Source organism: Canis lupus, chromosome 2 (assembly GCF_003254725.2).
Source record: "Canis lupus dingo isolate Sandy chromosome 2, ASM325472v2, whole genome shotgun sequence".
Classification (NCBI taxonomy): Eukaryota; Metazoa; Chordata; class Mammalia; order Carnivora; family Canidae; genus Canis; species Canis lupus.
In genome coordinates, this window is record NC_064244.1 from 3,550,437 (window position 1) to 3,570,727 (window position 20,291).

General features: G+C 41.5%; 1 protein-coding gene across 4 annotated transcripts in view; it reads left to right on the forward strand.

Annotated features, from left to right (window-relative positions):
• The first annotated feature begins 245 nt into the window (after positions 1–245).
• NRP1 (neuropilin 1) overlaps positions 246–20,291 on the forward strand; it is a 137,993-nt gene continuing 117,947 nt past the window's right edge. For all 4 annotated transcript variants that reach the window (XM_025478502.3, XM_025478503.3, XM_025478504.3 and 1 more), the window contains exons 1-2: positions 246–839; positions 4,286–4,460. In XM_025478502.3, coding sequence (XP_025334287.1) covers positions 761–839; positions 4,286–4,460 — 254 coding nt within the window. In that variant the 5' untranslated portion in view covers positions 246–760. The remainder of the gene's footprint in view (positions 840–4,285; positions 4,461–20,291) is intronic.

A 20,291-nucleotide genomic window follows, 5' to 3' on the forward strand; every position in this document is an offset into this window, starting at 1 on the left:
ACACACGCGCACACACACACACACGCGCACACGCGCGCGCCCCGGGCGCAGGCTCCCAACGCCCCCTCCCCGCGGGGATCCTTCAGGGCCTCCGGGAGAGACGGACAGAAGGACGGGAAAAGCACACGGAGGGAAACTTGTTCCTCCCAGTCTCCTGTCAGGCAGTTATTGGCGAGCCCGTGAGGCAGAGGGGAGGGCGGAAGCGAGGGAAGGGCTCCAGGAGGGGCGGGGGAGGCGGGGGGGGGGCGGAGGCGCAGGCGGGGGTGCAGTTGCTGAAAGTCCTGTCTCCCGCTCATCTTTCCGTTGCTCGCTCCTCTCCTTCGCGCAGACACCCCGGACCTCCCCTGGGCGCCAGCTCCTCGGCTCCAACCGGTCCAGAAACCAGCTTTTTTTTTTTTTTTTTTCCTTTCTGGAAATTGGCTTTGGTGTGTTTCCCCACCTCCCTTCTCCTCCCCCGTCGGGCCCCCCCCCTTTTTTTTTGAGACATGGCCCGGGCAGTGGCTCCTGGAAGAGGAACAAGTGTGGGAAAAGAGAGAGGAAACCGGAGCTAAATGACAGGATGCAGGCGACTTGAGACACAAAAAGAGAAGCGTTTCTCTCGGATCCAGGCACTGCCTCGCTGCTCCCTTCTCTCCGAGCCGGACCGAGGATTTCGCGGCTCGAGGCGGAGCTGCGGCCGGCGGAGCGTGTGCATCGGCCCCTGCGCTACTTGCCCGCGCGTCCTCTGCCCGGGTGCGTGCCCGGGCCCGGCGGAGGGAGCATGGAGCGGGGGCCGCCGCTGCTGAGCGCCGCGCTGGCCGTGGCCGTGGCCGTCGCCCTGGCCGGCGCTTTCCGCAACGGTAAGTGACGGGCGGAGGCGCGCGTGCGGGCGCCGCGCCCGGGCTCCCGGGCTCCCGGCGGGGCTGCGGGCTCCGGCCCCCGCGCTGCCCGCCGGCCGCCGCCGTCCGGGCCCGGGAAACCGTCGTCCGGGGAGAGGAACAGAGAGACCAGACCCGTCGGCGGGGCAGGCGGACGCCGAGGCCGCCGCCTCGCTCCTGGACTTGGTGGCCTGGTGACGGGGCTTCCCCTGCCTCGGTTCCAAGGCAGAGCTGCCTGCCTTCCCAGATCAGCACCACCAATTATCTCAATAATGTTTCCTCCCAAAGGCAATTAGATGAGACTCCCTCTCAAAAATTTGATGGCTGCGGAAAGTTAATGAACGCTTTACCGGGAGAACTTCCTGGTTCTTTTGCAGCTCTTCGACACCGCTTCCTCTGCTGGGTGCTGCGGCCGACGGCGGGTTTTTGATTGTGGGAACTCCCTCCCTCGCCTTTGCAAATCGCCCCTAATCTGCCTGAAGTATGAATGAAAGTTACACACTGTCAATAAAGGAATCTGATATATACAGTGTAAGACACCGGGATTTCTGAAAATCCCTAACCTAGCAGCTTCCACTTAGCTTTTAAAACCACTCGAGGCTACCAGGTTATAAACAGTATCCCTTAACCTAAATAATGTATTTTAAAGCGTGATCTGCTTGTAGGCATGTTTAACTTACACTTTAAAGTGGGTGAAGGCAAGGGTAGGAAATTATCTTAACAGTAAGTCTTCAGCAATTATTAACTAATTATCAAATATTTACTTTTGTCTGGCTTAGATTTCAATCAAAGTAATTAGGAGAAAAGAACACCCACTACTTACTGTGGTATATTGTTTTAATAAGAGACCACAAGTGGAGGGGTTCATACCAAGAGGAATTTAAATCATGCCTTTATGATGGAAGTTAATCTCTATAATATGCTTTTTGGAGGTTTGGTGACTGAAGCAATAGATTTCCCCTAACAGCTACCAAGCAGTGTTCCAACAGATACGCTTAGGAGGCAGCGCGCGCGTGCACATACACATTCACACACACGCACACACACACACACACACACACACAACTGTGAATGTGGACTTCAATTTATTAATGAACCTGAGTTGGTGGCATCTCGGTACGATCTGGCAAGGGATGAAATAACATTCTCCTCCAATTGAAAGAGGTCAAGTGGTTAGGCTTTAGAAGTTATAGTAACCCAGCCTCTGCCCTCTACAACTCCAGAGATTAAATCCGTAGTAGAGATGTACACAAGATAGATTTGAAACCTAATGCAAATAGCTTCCAGACTGTAGGTAGTGAACTTCACATACATATGTGTGTGTATATGAATGTATACAAACGTGCGTGAATATATATGAAATACATTTTTAAATTTTCTTAGCAGAAATCTGGAAAATGCTGAGAACCTGAGCCTCAGTCTGTGAGCTTGACTGGTTAAAACCATGTTGCTCTGCTTGCAGTGACCAGAGCCAGTAAATGCCTCTGTAACACAGCAGACCTCTTAAAGCCATGTCCACCTCCTTGCAGTACCAGTGTCTGCTAAATTAATTCATTAACCTTATTTAGGTCTAATGGTCCAGAGTCATTAGAAATTGCTCTTTCTTAATCAACTGTTAGAGAGATTTAACAGAGCCAGGGAGTCTAGCAGTCCACATTATCTTATTACACTGTCACTTTCTCAGAAGTCACAGATTAAAGAGCTCTGGTGTGGTACCAAGTCCACCTAAATGTCTTCTGAAGTGACTCTGTGGAGTGACTGGAAGCAGTGCTGTTTTATTTCACTCCTCTAACGGATGCCAGACACTGCCATGATGTTTGTATAGAGCTGGAGGAGACTTAATGAGATGGGGTCACTTTCCAAGTTTTCTGCACATTTAAAATAATGGAAGAGCCTCAGTGGAATCACGTAACAGAGTCCAGTATGATCGTTAGTTGAGATTCCAAACTCCAGTTGCAACATTTCTTCTTGGCAAAACCTTAAGCTTTTAAAAGCCCAGGCAAAGGAAACCAAGCATAAGGGTACCCCCAGTCTAGGAAACATGGTCAGAAACATCCAGCAATTGAGAAAAACAATATGATTTATATTGTCTTCTTTTTAATTTATGGGAAATGATTTCTGTAATGCATGTAGCTTTATGCATTTTTGATGTGCACTTCATCTTTCATTTCCATTTGACCTGGTTTTCCTGTAATAAAATTCTGTAGATTTATAAATTCATGCTGAGAGCAAAGAATGCCATTCTCTTTCCACAGGGAATCTATTAGATGCAATATTAAAATCTATATATACCATTACTGAAAATTTGTGATTGATAGGCTTATATATTTCACTGCTTTCATACCTATTCCTCTTACATAGTTCATGCACCAAATTTTTATTGCTTAAAATTAAGCATCAATAAATGTGGCAGCATTTCAGGCTGAGACTCTCCAGCATGAAATCCATAATAAAAAGTGACAATGAGAATCTACACTGAACAATAAAGCAGCCCAGTGACTGGTTTATTTGACTCTCAATGAACCACTTCACCTTTTGAGTTTTTTTAAATGAACGCTCAAAACTAGCTAGCTCACCTTTCCCAGAATGTGAGATGGTGGCTTACCGTATGTGATACCCAGACCTCAGTGTGGTGGGGTTTGGGTTTGTTTTGTTTTGTTTTTCCCAACATCTAGGTAATCAGAATTAATACTGTATGGCTTTTTTTTTTTTTTTTTTTTTTTTCTGCCCGGTTGCTTTGATCTGGTCTCTGAGACTGAACAACTTTACTTGGAGCAGTAGAGCAGAATTATTTCTGCTTCACCAAATACACTTGGTTCTCTGTTGATCAAGATCTCCAGAGCAGAGATAACTCAAAATCACTTAGATTTATGGGCAGATAAAACAACAACACAAAAGGTTTGGCTCTAAGCCAATCCAAGTCTTGGATAACAATCCCTACTGATCAATGACATAGACCAGGCTTATCATCAAAAAGCCACACAAAGGGTCGAATAGCTCCTTTTAGTCACCTTCCACTCAGAACTTGCTACTTAATGCGATTACACTTCTTGGGGGATCATTATGTCTAGCAGAAGCTCCCTGGGGACCATGTTAACATCCATTGAGAGGATTTAATGTTTTTAACGCTAGAAGACCTTTTTCTTGGGAAGGAACTTTGTGAGGGATAAGGGTGGAGTCCTCTCAGATCTCAGTCTACTTTTCTTCTGGGCTAACCCTTCCTAGGATCAAAGAGTGTTTCTTGGAGTGTGTGTGTGTGGGGGGGGGGGGGGGGGCGGGTTGCCATCAACGCCCCCTGGAGGACCTGTGGGGACCTCTTGGGGTTCCTCCTAAAAAGTTCTGGAATAATAACCAGTAATTTATATATAAAGCTAGAAACTGAAGTGGTTGTCAGGGAAAGCTTTCCTGAAATGTTATTTTTATTACAGATAAGTGTGGCGATACGATAAAAATTGAAAGCCCTGGGTACCTCACGTCTCCTGGTTATCCTCATTCTTATCATCCAAGTGAAAAATGTGAATGGCTGATTCAGGCACCCGACCCATACCAGAGAATTATGATCAACTTCAACCCTCACTTTGATTTGGAGGACAGAGACTGCAAGTAAGTGAGAAAGTATTTGAACAGGGCACCACACCACCATCTAGTGGTCATGGATGTCTAAGGGGGGAAGTCTTGAGTGTACAGTATGAGATATAAATAGATCCAGAAGGGATTCCAATCTAGGCCAGATCGTATGTCAATGGTATGGAAATTAAATTATGTTAAGTGATTTCTGAGTTCCCCAAACTAGGAATATTATGCTTAAATATATAATCTCTCATATTCTTCTTCCTGTTACCACTTTTGGTTTCAGAATCCTTTTGTTAAGAAATGTGTACATGTGCTTCATTTTTCTTTTTTTCCCTGAAAAGGGGAAGAACTAGAAGCCCACACTTTCACTTGAGTTTTTATTAAATATTATGGGTTACCAGCATGTATAGTATCAACAGATGGTGAGGTTGGATATTTTTTAACAAATCTGTGACGCATTTTGTGATTTAAGTACTGTATCTTACTGAGTTTGAAGTGACAAATGCAAATTGCCATTGAATAAAAATGAGGCATATAGCATAAGTTGGATGAGGGGCTTTGCAATAGATTAATGATTGCAAGTTTCTTACGGAAAATGCAAAAAATAATTGTTGATTCACAGTGTATACAATGGGACTCAAATATAAATTGGCATTTCATCCATCTGCTTTAGTCTTGCTAACTCCTTCTATTGTTAAGTAACTAAGCATCAATTTATGCCAGATTTCATTATTATGAAAACATTCTAACTATAGAGACAGTCTAAATTATATTTCCTCACTTTATATAAAATAACTAGTTGTGTAGGTTTTGCTTTGCACGGTGTGGAAAATGTGTTTCAACTTTGCAGGTTTGCAGTCCACTCAGGTCCAGGTTTGCTCTTCTCTCTGGACACCCAGCACCGCCTGTCTCTGTCTTGTCCACATTACCCCATTCTGCCAGCCTGCACATGATATATTCTCCAGACACTTGAACCTGAATATCTATCTTTAATGAAGTTTGGACATAGAAATAGTTTTAGCAAAGGAAAACAATCTACTTAAATCTCAATTCACAAGTGTTTCTCAGGGACTGATATGTTTTCCCAAATTTTAAAATGGGTCAGTTTAATATAATTATAGGCTACAATTTCGATTGGACATAGACATTATTGTGCAGGCATATTCATGATTAAAAAGGTCCTATTTGCAAACACATAGCCTTTATAGGGAAGAACAGAATAATATGAAAATATTCCCACCTGTAGGAGGTCCTTAACAAAATGTTAAGTTGGTGAGATAAAACTAGTTTCATGGGAAGGAAATGAGGTCATCTGATTAATTCAACATTCTGGTGCCTAGAGAATTAGCATACATTCATTGATCAATTTCCAAATGATCAGCATACACTACAGTGTAATAAAATTATGCCGATTCCAATTTAATCCTTGTTCAGTGCTTCAGGGCATTTTATTGACTTCTTAATCTTGTATGAAAGTTACCATGAATAGTGTTCCAGTGACTGCTAGGAAACAGGGACTTTTGTTGTTGTTTTTGCCGATATTCTGTTATGGTGGCTTTACAATGTCAATCACCTAGACAACCTAGAGATTTGTTTATTTTATTTTATTTTATTTTGCTTTTTGACAATACTTAAACTGCTCTGAGATGTTTTTAAGAAACCCAACATTAAACATACTCAAGTAATAATATTATTCACCAAAATAAGGTGCCATTACATTTCAGTAAACTCATGTATGCTAAATCCTGATCTGAGTGTCATGACCATGTCTGTGTATAATATAATAGCTTTAAAAAAATCACAATAATCAGTAGTCACTGGCAGTGGTGTGCTGGTCAATGTTGAATGACTGGATCTTAGAAGGAGATGGGTCAAGTCCTCATTCCTAATCTTTACCCATTTCTGTAGTGTAAATGTTCCCACCATGACCAGTTTCAAAATATCCATGTGATGTCACTGTACACAGATTTGTGTACTTGTGTACTCCTCAAGAAACATGTGTGATGGGTTCTTGTGAGCTGGTGCAAGCCAGCTCCAGCACATAACCAGAGTAGAAGTGTATGAATGGGAAGCCAGTCCAGGGAATTAATGTGTGTTAAGTGCTTAGAACGGTGTCTGGCACACGGGAAGTCTTCAATAACTATTTGTGTATCGTGATATGAGGTAGAGTATAGTGGCATTGGACATTTCTCAGTTTTCTTTTTTTTTTTTTTAACATTTTGAGGTCTTTTTTTTTTTTTTAAACTTCATTTATTTGAGAGAGAGAGCAAGCAAGCGTTCATGGGTGAGGGGGCAGGGCAGGGTGGGGACAGAGGTGGAGAGAGAGCATCCCAAGCTGACTCCAGGTGGAGTGTGAGGTGGGGCCCAATCCCAGGATCCTGTGATCATGACCCAGACAGAAATCTCCAGTCCAGTGCTTAACTGGCTGAGCCACCCAGGTACCTTGCAGTTTTCCTTTTTAGAAATGACAAGACAAAGGGTAATTCTTATTTATAGGAAGAGACCATTTTAGTGATATCAGCATGGTTTTCAAGAAACTGACATGGTTCAGAGGATTGTTTCTGTCATTCTGCTGGTGAGACTTTTTTAAGGTGACAGAGTGAAGTGGTTTCTTAACTGTAGTAACTGACACTTTGTTCTCTGTAAAGGTGCCATCTCCTGGCCAGCCTTAAAAGGCTGATAGATTTAACCTGATGAAGTCAATGGAGATTAGGGCATAGAAAATATCTTCCTGCCCTGTTTGGAAGTGTTGCCACCTGATTGTTTTTTATCAGTGAAAACTCCAAAAATGATAGAGGAAGAGCAACCGGAGACATTGCTTTCCCAGTCTTTCCAGCCTTGGCCTGGTCACTGTTGAAGGTTGCAGTTGACATTCTACAAATGTGGCATAATTCCTACAATCTTTTGTGAAGGCTGCAAGAAGAATCCACAGCTTTAATTTAAAATTAAAATTTCCTACAAAAAATAGAAAATACTGATAACCCTTGGAAGAACAAATTCATAGACTTCAGAATTTTACACTGAATGTGCAAAAGCATAGTTTTGTTTTATGTTTTTAGATTTTTCTTTTATTTTAGTGGGTTTGTTTTTTTTGGGGGGGTGCCTTTTTAAAAAAATTATATTGGGCTACTTTCAAAAAAGGAATTTGAGCTAATGCAAAATTAGATACAGTGTACCACATTCAACTAGCTCACAAGCTTTTAGTTATCATTCCTGTTGAGATCAAGCTGATTGTCTTATTTGAGATATTTAATATCTCTCCTGGTTTCAGCTACATTATACGTCTAATAGCAATAAAAAGTGCTTGCTTTACCCTTGTCATTAGGTTATTAGTAAAATAAAATAGAGTAGTAGATATGAAAGCCCTTTGAAAAGTTGAAAGCTTCCCTCAAAAGAAGTTATCATCATTATTATGATATCTCTAACAACTTGGTGGTGGTTAGAACATTCAGAAATATGAAATAAATTTATGCCAAACTAAAAATATAGATCCAATAATGGGATGATTCACATAAAATATACCTAGCAATTTCTCTTGAAACTGTCTAGTATTTGTACAGTCAACTTCCACCATGTCAAAGCTTAAGAAATCGATTCCTTAGTACATTTGCTTGAGAAACATCCTTAAGGGACACCTGGGTGGCTCAGCGGTTGAGTGTCTGCCTTTAGCCCAGGACGTGATCCTGGAGTCCCAAGATTGCGTTCCACATCGGGCTTCCTACATGAAGCCTGCTTCTCCCTCTGCCATGTCTCTGCCTCTCTGTGTGTGTGTCTCTCATGAATAAATAAATAAAATCTTAAAAAAAAAAAGAAAGAAACATCCTTAAAACCCCAGTAAACAAATGTTTTTGTACGGTGTAGGAATGGATAAGTAATTAAATAGACGAATTCTGGTAGGAAAAATATTTTTATTTAAATTCATATTGTTTATTTATAATTAAAAACTATTTCATAGTTTTAACAATACAATAAAATGTGCACAGTTACAACCTTTCATGTGAAGAGCACCAAGGACTCAGTATAAGCTATGAACCTAACATTACAAAAAGTTTTTAGAGTGAATATCAAGGGGCATTATTTCCTTAGGGAAAATGAATTTTCAGGTTGTGCCTGATAATTTAAAAAATACAGCAATCTATGTTTCAGGGCCTATTATGAGTCCGGTTTCTTGACAAATAGACACCAAAAACATAGTATTATAACTCCCTGAATTCTTTTATTGAACAAAGCATGATATCAATCAATCAATCAAGCAGTAGAAGATCTATCTGTGGGCTAACATTGTGTGAGGATGTGTAGAAATATCGTCTGGTTTTATTGTTATGTTGATAAAAGGTGGCTGGAGAATGTTCTGAAGGAGGAAAAAGATGTGGAGAGAATGCACCAGCAAAATCCTCCAGGCTTGTGAAGTGTCAAAGCACAGTTACAAGCAGAAAAGAAAGAAAAAAAGCAACCTTTTGAGTGTTTTTCAGAAAGCAATGTTCATTGTGCACTGTAAATGGTTTTCTGCATTTACATTGAACTGGTTAGATCTTACTCAACGATAGTTTCTTTGGTGGTAAAGCAGACATCTTGAATCTCATAAAACTTTATATCTGCATAATAAACAAGAATGTCATTGATACAGTAGTTAGAATTTATGGAACTTTTCCCATTTCCCAGCAATGCAAACTATCAGCATGATAATTTATAATGGGTTGTGACAAATACTGCTGAGCAAAGAGGTGTGTGATTACATTCAGATCAGATGTCCTCATCTGGGGAGCAATAAAAATCTCACAGACATTGGGTTAAAAACATTAAGAAAATGAATGGTGGAGCTCCAGAAAGAGTCTAAAAAGGTGGTAGTACTGGAGGGAGAAAGCTCAGTAGTGGTCTTCTTGCTTACCCGTTCCTGACAATTCAGTGCCTGAATTGTCAATGCTGTTTTGTAGGATTTCACCAAGACTCAGGCTAATGTGGCTCAGATGCTTTTCTATGACTTAGATGTGTAATCCCTTCTTAGTGTAACCAAAAATAGGTATTTTTTTCCTCATCGAATGCAATCAAAGGGAGATTTCACTTTTGTAACTTCATATGAAGTTTAATTGCAAGGAAATTTTAACCAAAAAGAGATGATATTCAAGTTTTGGAGTTTTGTTGGAATAAATCACAAAGTTTTAGAATTTTGTTGGAATAAATCGCACATCGTTTCTTAAATGCTACCTTTAAAATTACCGAAGTTATTACAAATTTGAAACACTGGTCATTTCATTTATTTTCATAGAGTATAAACTCACTGAACGAAAACTAATCTTCCATTAGTTTCCCAGATCTGATCATTTCCACAGATTTAATGATGCAGTGGTCACTTGGTCATTTATTAGCAACTTGGGGAATGTAATTTCCGTTTTTGGTTTCCCTGAGTACTATTTTTCGTTTCGAACCTTTCTCTTTTTACTTTGCTCAGCATGGGTTTTTTTCATCCATTCTGATTTGTTTTAAATGCTGCGTTAAAATATTATTTACCTTGATTGGTGAATATTTGGCTTTTTGTATCTGAGGCAAGTGCCTTTCTCTAGTCCCAGTCTTATATGTTCGAGTATCTCTTAGACCAAAACAAAGTCTTTGTTTTATGGAAAACAATGAGGATTTGAAGCCAAAATATTTCTCCATTTTCTGTATTAAATATAGAAGTATGTGTACTGTTAATTAAAGCACAATATGCATGTAGAAAAAAACACACAGTGTAAAGTTGGATAAAATTTTGCAAGGTGAGCACAACCACATAACCAACCAATCCAGAGTAAACGTTTCCAGCTTCCTACGAAGAATCCCCTCTGCCTATGTCTCTGCCTCTCTCTCTCTGTCTCTCATAAATAAATAGAATCTTAAAAAAAAAAAAAGGAATCCCGCTTATGTTCAGGTAGCCTTTGGCTTCAAGGATGACTACTGTTCTAACTTGTATGATTCCATTCTTATAAATTTCAAAATGAAACTATAGTCTTAGAAATCTGTAGGCACAATCCTTTGAATGTGGTAAAACTCTTTGGAATAGAGATAGAACAATGCATACTGTTCCCTTTCTTAAAAACAAAAAACAAAAAACAGAAGAACAGTCATACTGAAGTGTATTCTAATGTTTTTCCTTGATTTCTGTAGAAATATCTTGTGTTTTTTACATATACTATGGGTATGTTAAAATATGCACAAAATTTTCAACTAGAGCTTGCTTTCAATGTAAGGCAAATACAGAAAAATCTTCCCTTACTTTATTTTTTAGTTTTTCATTGTTGGTTTTCATCTCAAGTAACTTCCCAACACAAGCAGTGTGAGAAGCATCACCACCAGGCTCAATTCAATTAAAAAACTTTTGAGTGGATAAGAATAAACCCTTCTTAGAACAACTGCTGGCCAATGTTGTTGTTACCACCTGCAGCATCCTTGGTTACTACTCAGGCAGATAATTATCTACTTTCTTCCTTTCATTTTTTTCCCTATTAGCACTGATTTAATTTGAACAAAACTCCATGTGTTTAATAAAATTAATGTTCTTTATTATTTTTACTGTAAGCAATCACATTTGCTCATAATGAATTTTCAGTATTACAAGGTTGTTATGTGTTAGGCTTTTCTGTAATTTGAAAGAAGCAACCTTTATGAGAAGCTAAAAGAGAAGGTTAGTTGAAATCTTATCAAATTGAATCAACATGTGCGTGGCATTTCCAAGCAGATTTCACTTGGGGAGCAGACACTTAAAAATTGATCCAAGTGAGACATATGCCTTCAGCCGGCATGCATATTCTCAGCTCCTTTTTTTTTCCAGCATAAAACTTGATACTTGCGTGCATGCTGACATACTCCGGCAGAAGCACACACACACAAACACATATGTGCATGTGTGTGTGTGCTTGTAAAGGAGGCTACAAAATAAACTTAACTAATTGCCGTTGTAGTATTCATCAAGGCTGATCATTAAGCCCGAAGAAGAACAAGGGACAAGATTAGTGTTCAGATCAGGTTCCAAATGCCTCCTAATTGGGTGTTTGTAATCAATCCTGATTGTCGGAGTCAGTGACTTGGCAAACCGTAGCACCTCAAAAAAAGATCTTTCCTGCTCTTCTGTAGTTGATGGAACTGCATCTAGTATCTAGGTCAGTTGGGATGGCATGAGGTCAGGAGAACTCTCAGATTGGCTCTGAAGCATGCCAAACACATTATGCTGGCTTATGGCTCAAATCACTTAGTCTTTGCAGTTAGCTTAGCAATTGAACCTCATTCGGAACTCTACCGAGTTCTGCAGAAGGGTGGAGAGGAAGAGTAATCTTTTGGCTTCTTTCCACTCAATTGCTTTGTAACTTGATTTTTCTCCTGATCAAGCCTAGGTCTGTATTGTACATATCTTATATCTTATTCAGTCACCATGTTGTGTTCTCCTTTAATCTGAGTAGCCAATAGAATGTTTAGGAAGGAATGGTCATGGCTGGTTCTTCCTGTTGGGTCCTCACTCTGTGCCCACCATGGCACTCCCTAAGCACTCTGTGCACACGAGCTCACTCAATTTCCCTGTCATCCCCATTTTACAGATGGCAGGACCAAGGTTTAGAAAAGTTAGATTAACTGAGCCTAAACTCTCAGCTGCTATACCAAATATCTTTCCACCTCTGTGACTACGGGGCTTGGGATATGCTCTTTTGAAGGAGGAAGTTCTTATGAAGTGTTGCCAGCTCATCTGGGATCCAAACAGCTGTTTTTTTTCTATGAAATACCTCACAAAACTTTAAATATAAACCAACTCCTTTTGAGGAAGGACTTAATTTTTAAACTCTCGGTTCAGATTTGGTAAGAACTGCTAAAAAACGTGCACAGAAACTTCCAACCAATTGGTGAGTTTCCACTCAGCAAAAACTTGCGTGAACTTGGGGATGAAATCCTGGTGGAAAATATCTAAATTCCAGTCACTAAATTTCAGTCCCTTCTGTTGATGGAGTTTGAAAGCACAAAGCACATACAAACACAATATTTACTTAAAGCCTGATAACCAGGCATCACAAAGGTTCGATTTACACAATTGGTTCAAGGGATGCATGAGATCCCAGCTGTGTGCAGTGCTTCCTTACAGATCCAGAAATCAGAAAGCTGCCTTGTCTTCCAAGCATTGTCCATTTACTTAATCTCAGGCAAATGTCTGCAAAGTTTTGCTCCCCCGAATCTCCCCTATTTGTAAAATTTTGATACTAATATTTGCCCTGACGACTCTGTAAGGGTTAAAAAGGGAGAATGTTTGCTCAGGCACTGAATTCCTGTGAGAAACAGAGTGTTTTTTGAGAAGAAACAGATGCTCCAGAGTATTTTGTTTTTATCTGGTCAGATACTTGTATAATCAGCCGGCCAGGTTGGAGGTGATGGCTTGTTGCTTCTGTGAGTGACTGGCATGTCATGGAGAGAGCAGCAGTCCCAGGCTGAAAGAGGATGCTAAATGTCTCCTTATTTAAGTTCTTAAATTTCTTTAGAACAGCCAGAGGTGGCAAAGGCCAGTCAATATATTCACGAGTACAACTTCTTGCCCGACTCTCCAACAAACAGATGTTATGAGCAGGGAAGATATTGTGTAAAATATAAGCAATCGCTGAAACGGTGAGGAAAAAAAATAAAACGTGGTCAAAACCTTAGTCCTCAAGAGATAGTTTTTTAAAAATTAAAAGTACTACATTCCCAAACCTAAAGAAATGTGTTCGATGTGAAGAAAATAAAGGACACAAAGCCCCACAAGCTTGGAGCTTGACTTTCTCTTCTTTGGGGTGGTATTGGTTTAGATGGAGCAACACCTGGCAAATAGATTGCTCTTTGACCTTTTATCTTGGTTCAGACCTGCTGTCTGTTCTTGAATAACTTGGGAAAGTAAGCATTTATTTGTAACGCAGTTGGTCACAAAAAGAAAAGATTAAAATATATGAAAATAATTTCTGGATCAATCCTCTGTTGGAAAAAATGGCAGCCAGTAGAAGTGACAAATCTTCATGAACTCAACAGTGAGACTGTACTGTGCATGCAGCCCTCTCCTACCCCCCACCTGCCCAGCCTCTTCCTTCTAACTGTACAGGTAAGGGTTAGTCTCTCCCCATTCGGTGGTCAACTCTGTGACGGGCGACACCTTGTCTAACTTATATCTTTGCTCTCTACAGCCCCCACAATGCTTGGCACATAGCAGGCACTAATTCATGGAACTCCACAGCTGACAGGTATATCGAAATTGAAACAGAGGGGAAGAAAACAGTGTTGCCTTGAGTAGAGTCTCTGGTTCACGTTCATGGGAGGCGGTCTGGAGGAGAGAATAGCAAACTTCAGTGAAGGGAAAGCACAAGAGGCGATTGTGATGACTACTCAAGGGTGTGATGTGTTGGTCTGAGCGCCAGTCTTTCAAAAACACTGGACAGTGAGCACTTCCTGGACACAGAGGAGGTGGCCGCGGTTTCGCGTTCTCGGAATCTGTCTAGGTTGCATCCTCCTCCATCCCCACCCACCTGGTCAGAGGCGTCGGACCTGGAGCTTTGGAGCTGGGGTTCACAGGCACACAGTCTGGGGAGCGACAGAGTGGGAGGGACAGGCTCCCCCACCCGCATAGCCTGCTGTTCTTCCACTGTGTGTGTTTCTTAGCAGGTGAGCCCTGGCTCTGCTGGAGCCAGAATGTCACCAATATTGCCCTGGCAGCTTCTTCCCTTCTACAAGGAGTAGGGTACAATTTTTCTTCAAAAGTTATTGACCCTGGGCCGAGGGAAGAGTGGGGTTTTAGCACTGATTGGATTTTCCTTTTTTTAAGATTTTATTTGAGAGAGAGTGAAAGAGAGTACACGTGGAAGGGAGAGGCAGAGGCAGAGGGAGAAGCAGGCTTCCCGCAAAACAGGGAGCCCATGTGGGACTCAATCCCAGGACCCTGGGATCAAGACCAGAGCTGAAGGTAGACACTTCACCACTGAGCCACCCAAGCATCCCCTTTCCTGTTTTTTGTTTTTTTTTTTTAAAGGAAAACATTTTACATTTTCCTTATCCTTTATGCCACTGCTGATTTCTTTGTCCCTGAGTAATTGTTAGGTGATTCTGGTTCAGTCCTTCAAGACACATCCTCCTCCTTCAGCTGTTCTAGCCTCATACCTGGTGTGTGTGTTAGTTCATTAATGCAAGTTGGGGATTTCTGACTGTCAGGGGAACGATGTTAGCAGCTCCCCCCGTGAAAAGTGCTCTGGTGAGGATCAGGGGTGTGGATTATAATCACACGGCCGCCCTTCACTCCCATCTCCAAGGCAGGAGTCAGGGCCGGCTCCCAGTCTGCGGATGGCTTGGCTATGGCGCTGTGCGGCCGTGGCTTTGACCGTGTCCACCAGAGCAGCCTCTGCCAGACCCCCACAGCCCAGACACAGTCTCGATTCATTTTTTTCCTTCTCTTTCTGCAGAAAAAAAAGGGCTTTCCTTCCTCTATCTCAGTGACACAGTGTGGATGACATAATGAAGGTGGAAGTATCTTATGAATACAAGAGAAATACATTAAATAAAGCCCAGGTATTACTATAACAGGAAGTGCATCCGTGAGTTTTGTTCCTTAAAATAAGTTCAGACTGTAAACAATAACGTCTGCATCCTCAGGAGGAGGCACTTATAAATATTTCAAAAGCACTGCACATGTCCACAGTAGAGATCATATCTCATGCTCAGCATGTATTTGGCAAACAAGAGTTTCTGAATGTTCATATAATAAGTTGCCTTGATAAGTGAGTTATAATTGCAGTTTTCTAAAACTCTGGGTGGGTGGAGTTTCTGGAAAAATCCCACAGAAGATGCTATCTCAATGTCACAAATTTGACAATAGCATTAATGGCTTTAAGAAATCATAATTTTCTTAAGAGTGCCTGAGGGCTTATAAATATATTCAGCACATGCAGATGGTAAACCAGTCCATACTTCATGTAAGGCAGGAGCCAGGGTCATGGTGGCTATCACAGGATACCCGTTCTTTTCAGTCAGTTAACCAAAACTCTGCCGTTACATTCATGTGCGAGAGAGAGGAAGTTAGGTGGTTTTTGTGTTGTAAATTCATAGAGAAAAGCAACTAGGAAGATACATGTTTTTAATTTGATGGTCCATCCCCTTCCATCCGTGTCTCTCCCCTTCTGGTGGCCCCAGGTCCTTTAACTTTGCCATCTTTCCCCCGTTTCTGGTTCTGACAGATTTCCCGCTAGTGGGGAGGGTCTCAGTGCCTGTGATGAAAAGCCACTTCATCCAGCAGAAGGGGTTTGCTTTCCTTCTTGTGGGATCATTGTGGGCCTCCTAGGGTCAAATAGATTTTGTAGAACTTTCCTATTCATAAGTAAAAGAAGTCCTCCCGGGAACTTATTACCCTTCCAACAAATATTTCATCTCTCTCTGTCTTCCCTGTTACTGCCACAGGTGCTGAAAGGAGTGTCTACACTCTATTGCTCTGCCTTCTCACTTAACTCTTTTCAGCATCATTCCTGTCCCTTCTAGTTGACTGAAACTGCTTCCTTAAATGTTCCATTCCAATTACTGGTTTAATGCCCAGACCATTGGCTTTACCTTGACCCTGATTTTCTTCACCCTTTGTACAACCTTAAACATGATTGACTACTCACTACACATTGGAGCTTTCTTCTTCTCTGCACCATCTTGGATTCCTCCCTACCTCTTTTTTTGGACTTCCTCTCTTTCCTCTAACAATAAAAGACAGACATTGGCCAAGGTTTTGCCTATGCTCTGAATGTCTTCTCCCTGAATTGCCTTATTGATCTTAGCCAAGCGGCTCAGATAATACCCACATTTCTGTCCAGCCCTACATTTGACCTAAGCACTGGACTCAGACTTCCAAATCCCTTCAGGACAATGGTGACTGCCTGAGTGGTAGACTCTTGCCACAGATGAAAAATCCAGTGTTGCACAACCCCAGCCTTTTCTTTCTCTTATTGCTTCCTTCCTTCCTGTGTATCCAAACCTGACACACTGGAATGTCTCCCACTTCCTGCACCCCCGGGTGCAGTTTAAAAACCTCTAAGTTACAAGTACTACAATACCCTTCATGTCTATCTTTTCTCTTCCATTTCTACTGCTAGCACTCAACTCCTAACACTTTTTAACCCATTCTCGGTGCTATTGCATTAGCCTCATCAAGGACTTTTCTCTGTTCCTCCTCTTTGCTTAGAAACCTTGAGCTTCCCATTCCCTACCCTGCTTCTGTTTCTCAGTTTTCCACAATGTGACTTCCTTCTGGCCCTCTAGTCTATCTCCTCTGGTTCTCCTATGTATTCTTTAAAAAATATATATTTCTTTATTCATGTCTCTCTTCACAGAGAGAGTCAGAGACACAGGCAGAGGGAGAAGCAGGTTCCTTGTGAAGAGCCCGATGCAGGACTCAATCCTAGGACCCCGGGATCACGCCCTGAGCCAAAGGCACACATTCAACCACTGAGCCACCTGGGTGCCCCTCTTCTATGTATTCTTGCCAAAATATTTTGTGGTTCCTTAGACTCAGGCCTGCTTTCTCACCCCAAGCCTATTCATAGGATGTTTTCTTTACAAATGTGGGAAGGGTAAACACCCTTCACATACCTTGTGTCCTTGTCAAAATGTTACATACCATCCTAGTTCCATCTGAAATGCTTCCTTCATAAAGAGATTTCTGGTAACCAATGACCAATTAAATGTGGTCTCTCTTTCCCTGTCCTCCAACACCCCCACCCCAAGAAGTGTGTTTCTATAGCATTTGTGTTCTTTAAAATATTCGGTACTGTCATAATGTCATAATCTGATATTTCTGTGACTCTTGACTCAACTAGTTCATAAGATGCTCAAGAACAAGAAGGATATTGTTTTCCACCACTTGCAGAGCCCAGCATAGTGTTTTGCCTATAGTAAGTGCTTAATTAACATTTCTGAATTGAATTGGCTAACTGACATCCCACCAAGTCTTCTCCAGTGTGTTCACCTAGCACGGAAGAGCCATGTCAGCTTCTTAGGAAAAGCTCTCAATCAGACTACTAGATGCACACTAACACTTCTCATTTACATGGTAAGCCCATCATTTTCCTGGGTAGTGGAATCAATCTTACATTTTTCCTCTAAAAATCTCAATTAAAAAAAAAAAAAGTAGATTTCTACATGTGAAGAGCATTAGCTAAATTTCAACGAATATGCAGAGATAGTGCTTGATTGAAAGCTTTCTCTGTCTCACACTCATCTCCATAATCTGTTTTGGAGTTAGAGACCTAACATGTACTAACAATATGGGTCTGTGTCCTGATGGCTGAGTTCTGACATCCTCACAACTCTCGGGACTTTGTGACACTACTCTGGAAACTTTGTCCATTGTATATTTATATCTGGGCTCATGGCCAAACCACCTTTATGTAAATTTAGCACAAATACTTTAGAGCCTCTTCCATTCCAGCTGGCAACCCCAATACGTGCACATGTTAACTTTGCAGGGGGCTTGCTGGGGAAGTTGTCTAAGGTGAGGTGCTCCATGAGAGAAGTCAACACAGGATGCATCCTGTGCAGAATGGTGTAAATATGTTAACCCATATTGCCAGATAAATGCCAAGGCCAAGTCTTGGTGCAACTACGTGAAGATACTACTCTGGGAGGTGCTCAACTGAGCTAGCCCTGAGACTCCTGCTGTGAGGGCAATTTCTAAAATGGACATGAAGGGGTTCTAGTTGTTCTTCTGGCTCACACCATACCAGCGTTTCCTACGTGTTTCTTAAAGCTGTGTGTCGAGATGGGCCAGTGTCAACCCAAGAGGAAGAGACAAAGATATGGCAGGGGCATGGCTACACCTAAAATAGTGAAGCACCCTGGTCACCACATCTCATTTTTGTATTTCTCACTACCTTATAGTGAGTTCTGGGATACTTCCAAATGTTTCTGTTCTCGGTCTAATCTAGAAACCCATACCACACCCCCATTCTCCCATCTCCAGGTGGTATGCAACCAGAGAACAGAATGACTTAGATGATAAACTCTTGCATTTCCATGGGGGTAAGTAGAAGATGAGCTGAGGCAGAGGCAGAAATAATGTCTGATCATGCCATTATTGTATTCTATTTTGGGCCAGCCCTGTGTTGGCCATGTTCATCATTCCCTTGGGAAACTTGCTTAGCTAACACTGTGGCCTTTGTGTGTGATGCCTATAGGATCCCACCATTATCCTGAATTCTAGAAGGGACTCGGCCTTTATAGAGCTGTGGGCTCCAGTATCTCATCTTTCCGGGCCTACATATTCTCATCTGTGAAATGAAAGAGGGAGAGAGAGGCTCTGTGCTTTCAGCCCTTTTGCCTCTAATGTAACAGGATTCTCTGTGCAGGGGAATCCTGTTGCTATAGAGCATATTCCAAATATGTCTTTTCTGACAATTTGGCCGGGCCCTGATGCCTGGTCCTTCCTTTGTCTTTGACAAGACCTCCCACACCTTTTCTCTTTTGAAAGAGAAAAAAAAAAAAAAAAAAGCTTTCAGCTACCCCAGCTCGGTCCAGGCCCTCCCTGCCTTTTGCAAAACAGCCTCTCCCCTCTCCCTTCTCCTTACCCCTTTACTTTTTGATTCTTTGATGTCAGTTTTCTACCCCTACATTTATTAGACATTTTATTATTTTTTGGTAAAGATTTTATTTATTCATGAGAGACACACACACAGAGAGAGGCAGAGACAGGCAGAGGGAGAAGCAGACTCCACGCAGGGAGCCTGATGTGAGACTTGATCCTGGTACTCCAGGATCATGCCCTGGGCTCAACTGCTGAGCCACCCAGGTTTCCCTATCAGACATTTTAGATTCTAGTTGGGTGACATTTATTCCAGGGAATTGGTCATTTTCCCACCTTGACCTCCGTCTTCCCAGTTAAGAGGAGATTGTTTTAAATAATCAGTTATTTGGAAGAAATGGGAATGTGGTCCTCAGAAATGCCCATTACTTGTTCTGCTGTCACTGAATATGTTCTTTGCAGCAGTGGAAATTGTGTGTGGGAATGAGAGGTTTATTCTGGCAACTAGATGGGCCACAGGCAGAATTCCAGGTGTAATTTAACTGCAATTGATAACCTAAGTGTTAATTGAAACTCGGATTTGTTGTTTTTTTTTTTAATTAATTTATTTATGATAGAGAGAGAGAGAGAGAGAGAGAGGCAGAAACACAGGCAGAGGGAGAAGCAGGCTCCATGCACCCGGAGCCTGATGTGGGATTCGATCCCAGGTCTCCAGGATCGTGCCCTGGGCCAAAGGCAGGTGCCAAACCGCTGTGCCAACCAGGGATTCCCTGAAACTCGGATTTGATCACTAACACAGAAGTAGCTCTACCTTGCCTTTTCTGTTCAATGTAGCTTATTAAAATTAGATTGTAAAAAATAGAAATTACATCAGAAAAAATACAAAAGAATGACAACAGCGATTTTGTTAATGAATCCCACCTCACTCTTTATGTCTCAAAGGCAGCGTAAACTATGTAATAAGCTATGCATCTATTTGTAAAACAGTATCAAATTAAGGAGCTTATTCAGATGCCATTGTAAAAATAATTTTCTGAAATTGTGGTCTATCAACAGAAGATAAGATGGCACTTTGTTGTCGCCTGCTGAGGCCCATTATGAATATTCTATTTCAGAAGCAAATCACACTGTAAATACAATGTTCAGATTCATTTATTTCCACAATAGCATTTTTGCAAAGGTGCAATTTCATAATTTGACTTAGCATTGATAGCACATCATCATTTCGAAGCTCTTTATAACCACTGGTTAATTCACACATCCTTGGGAAATTGTTTATTTGTACCAGATCTATTTTAAAGTGAAATCACCAAAAGGTATAAAGATAAAGAAATTTGCCA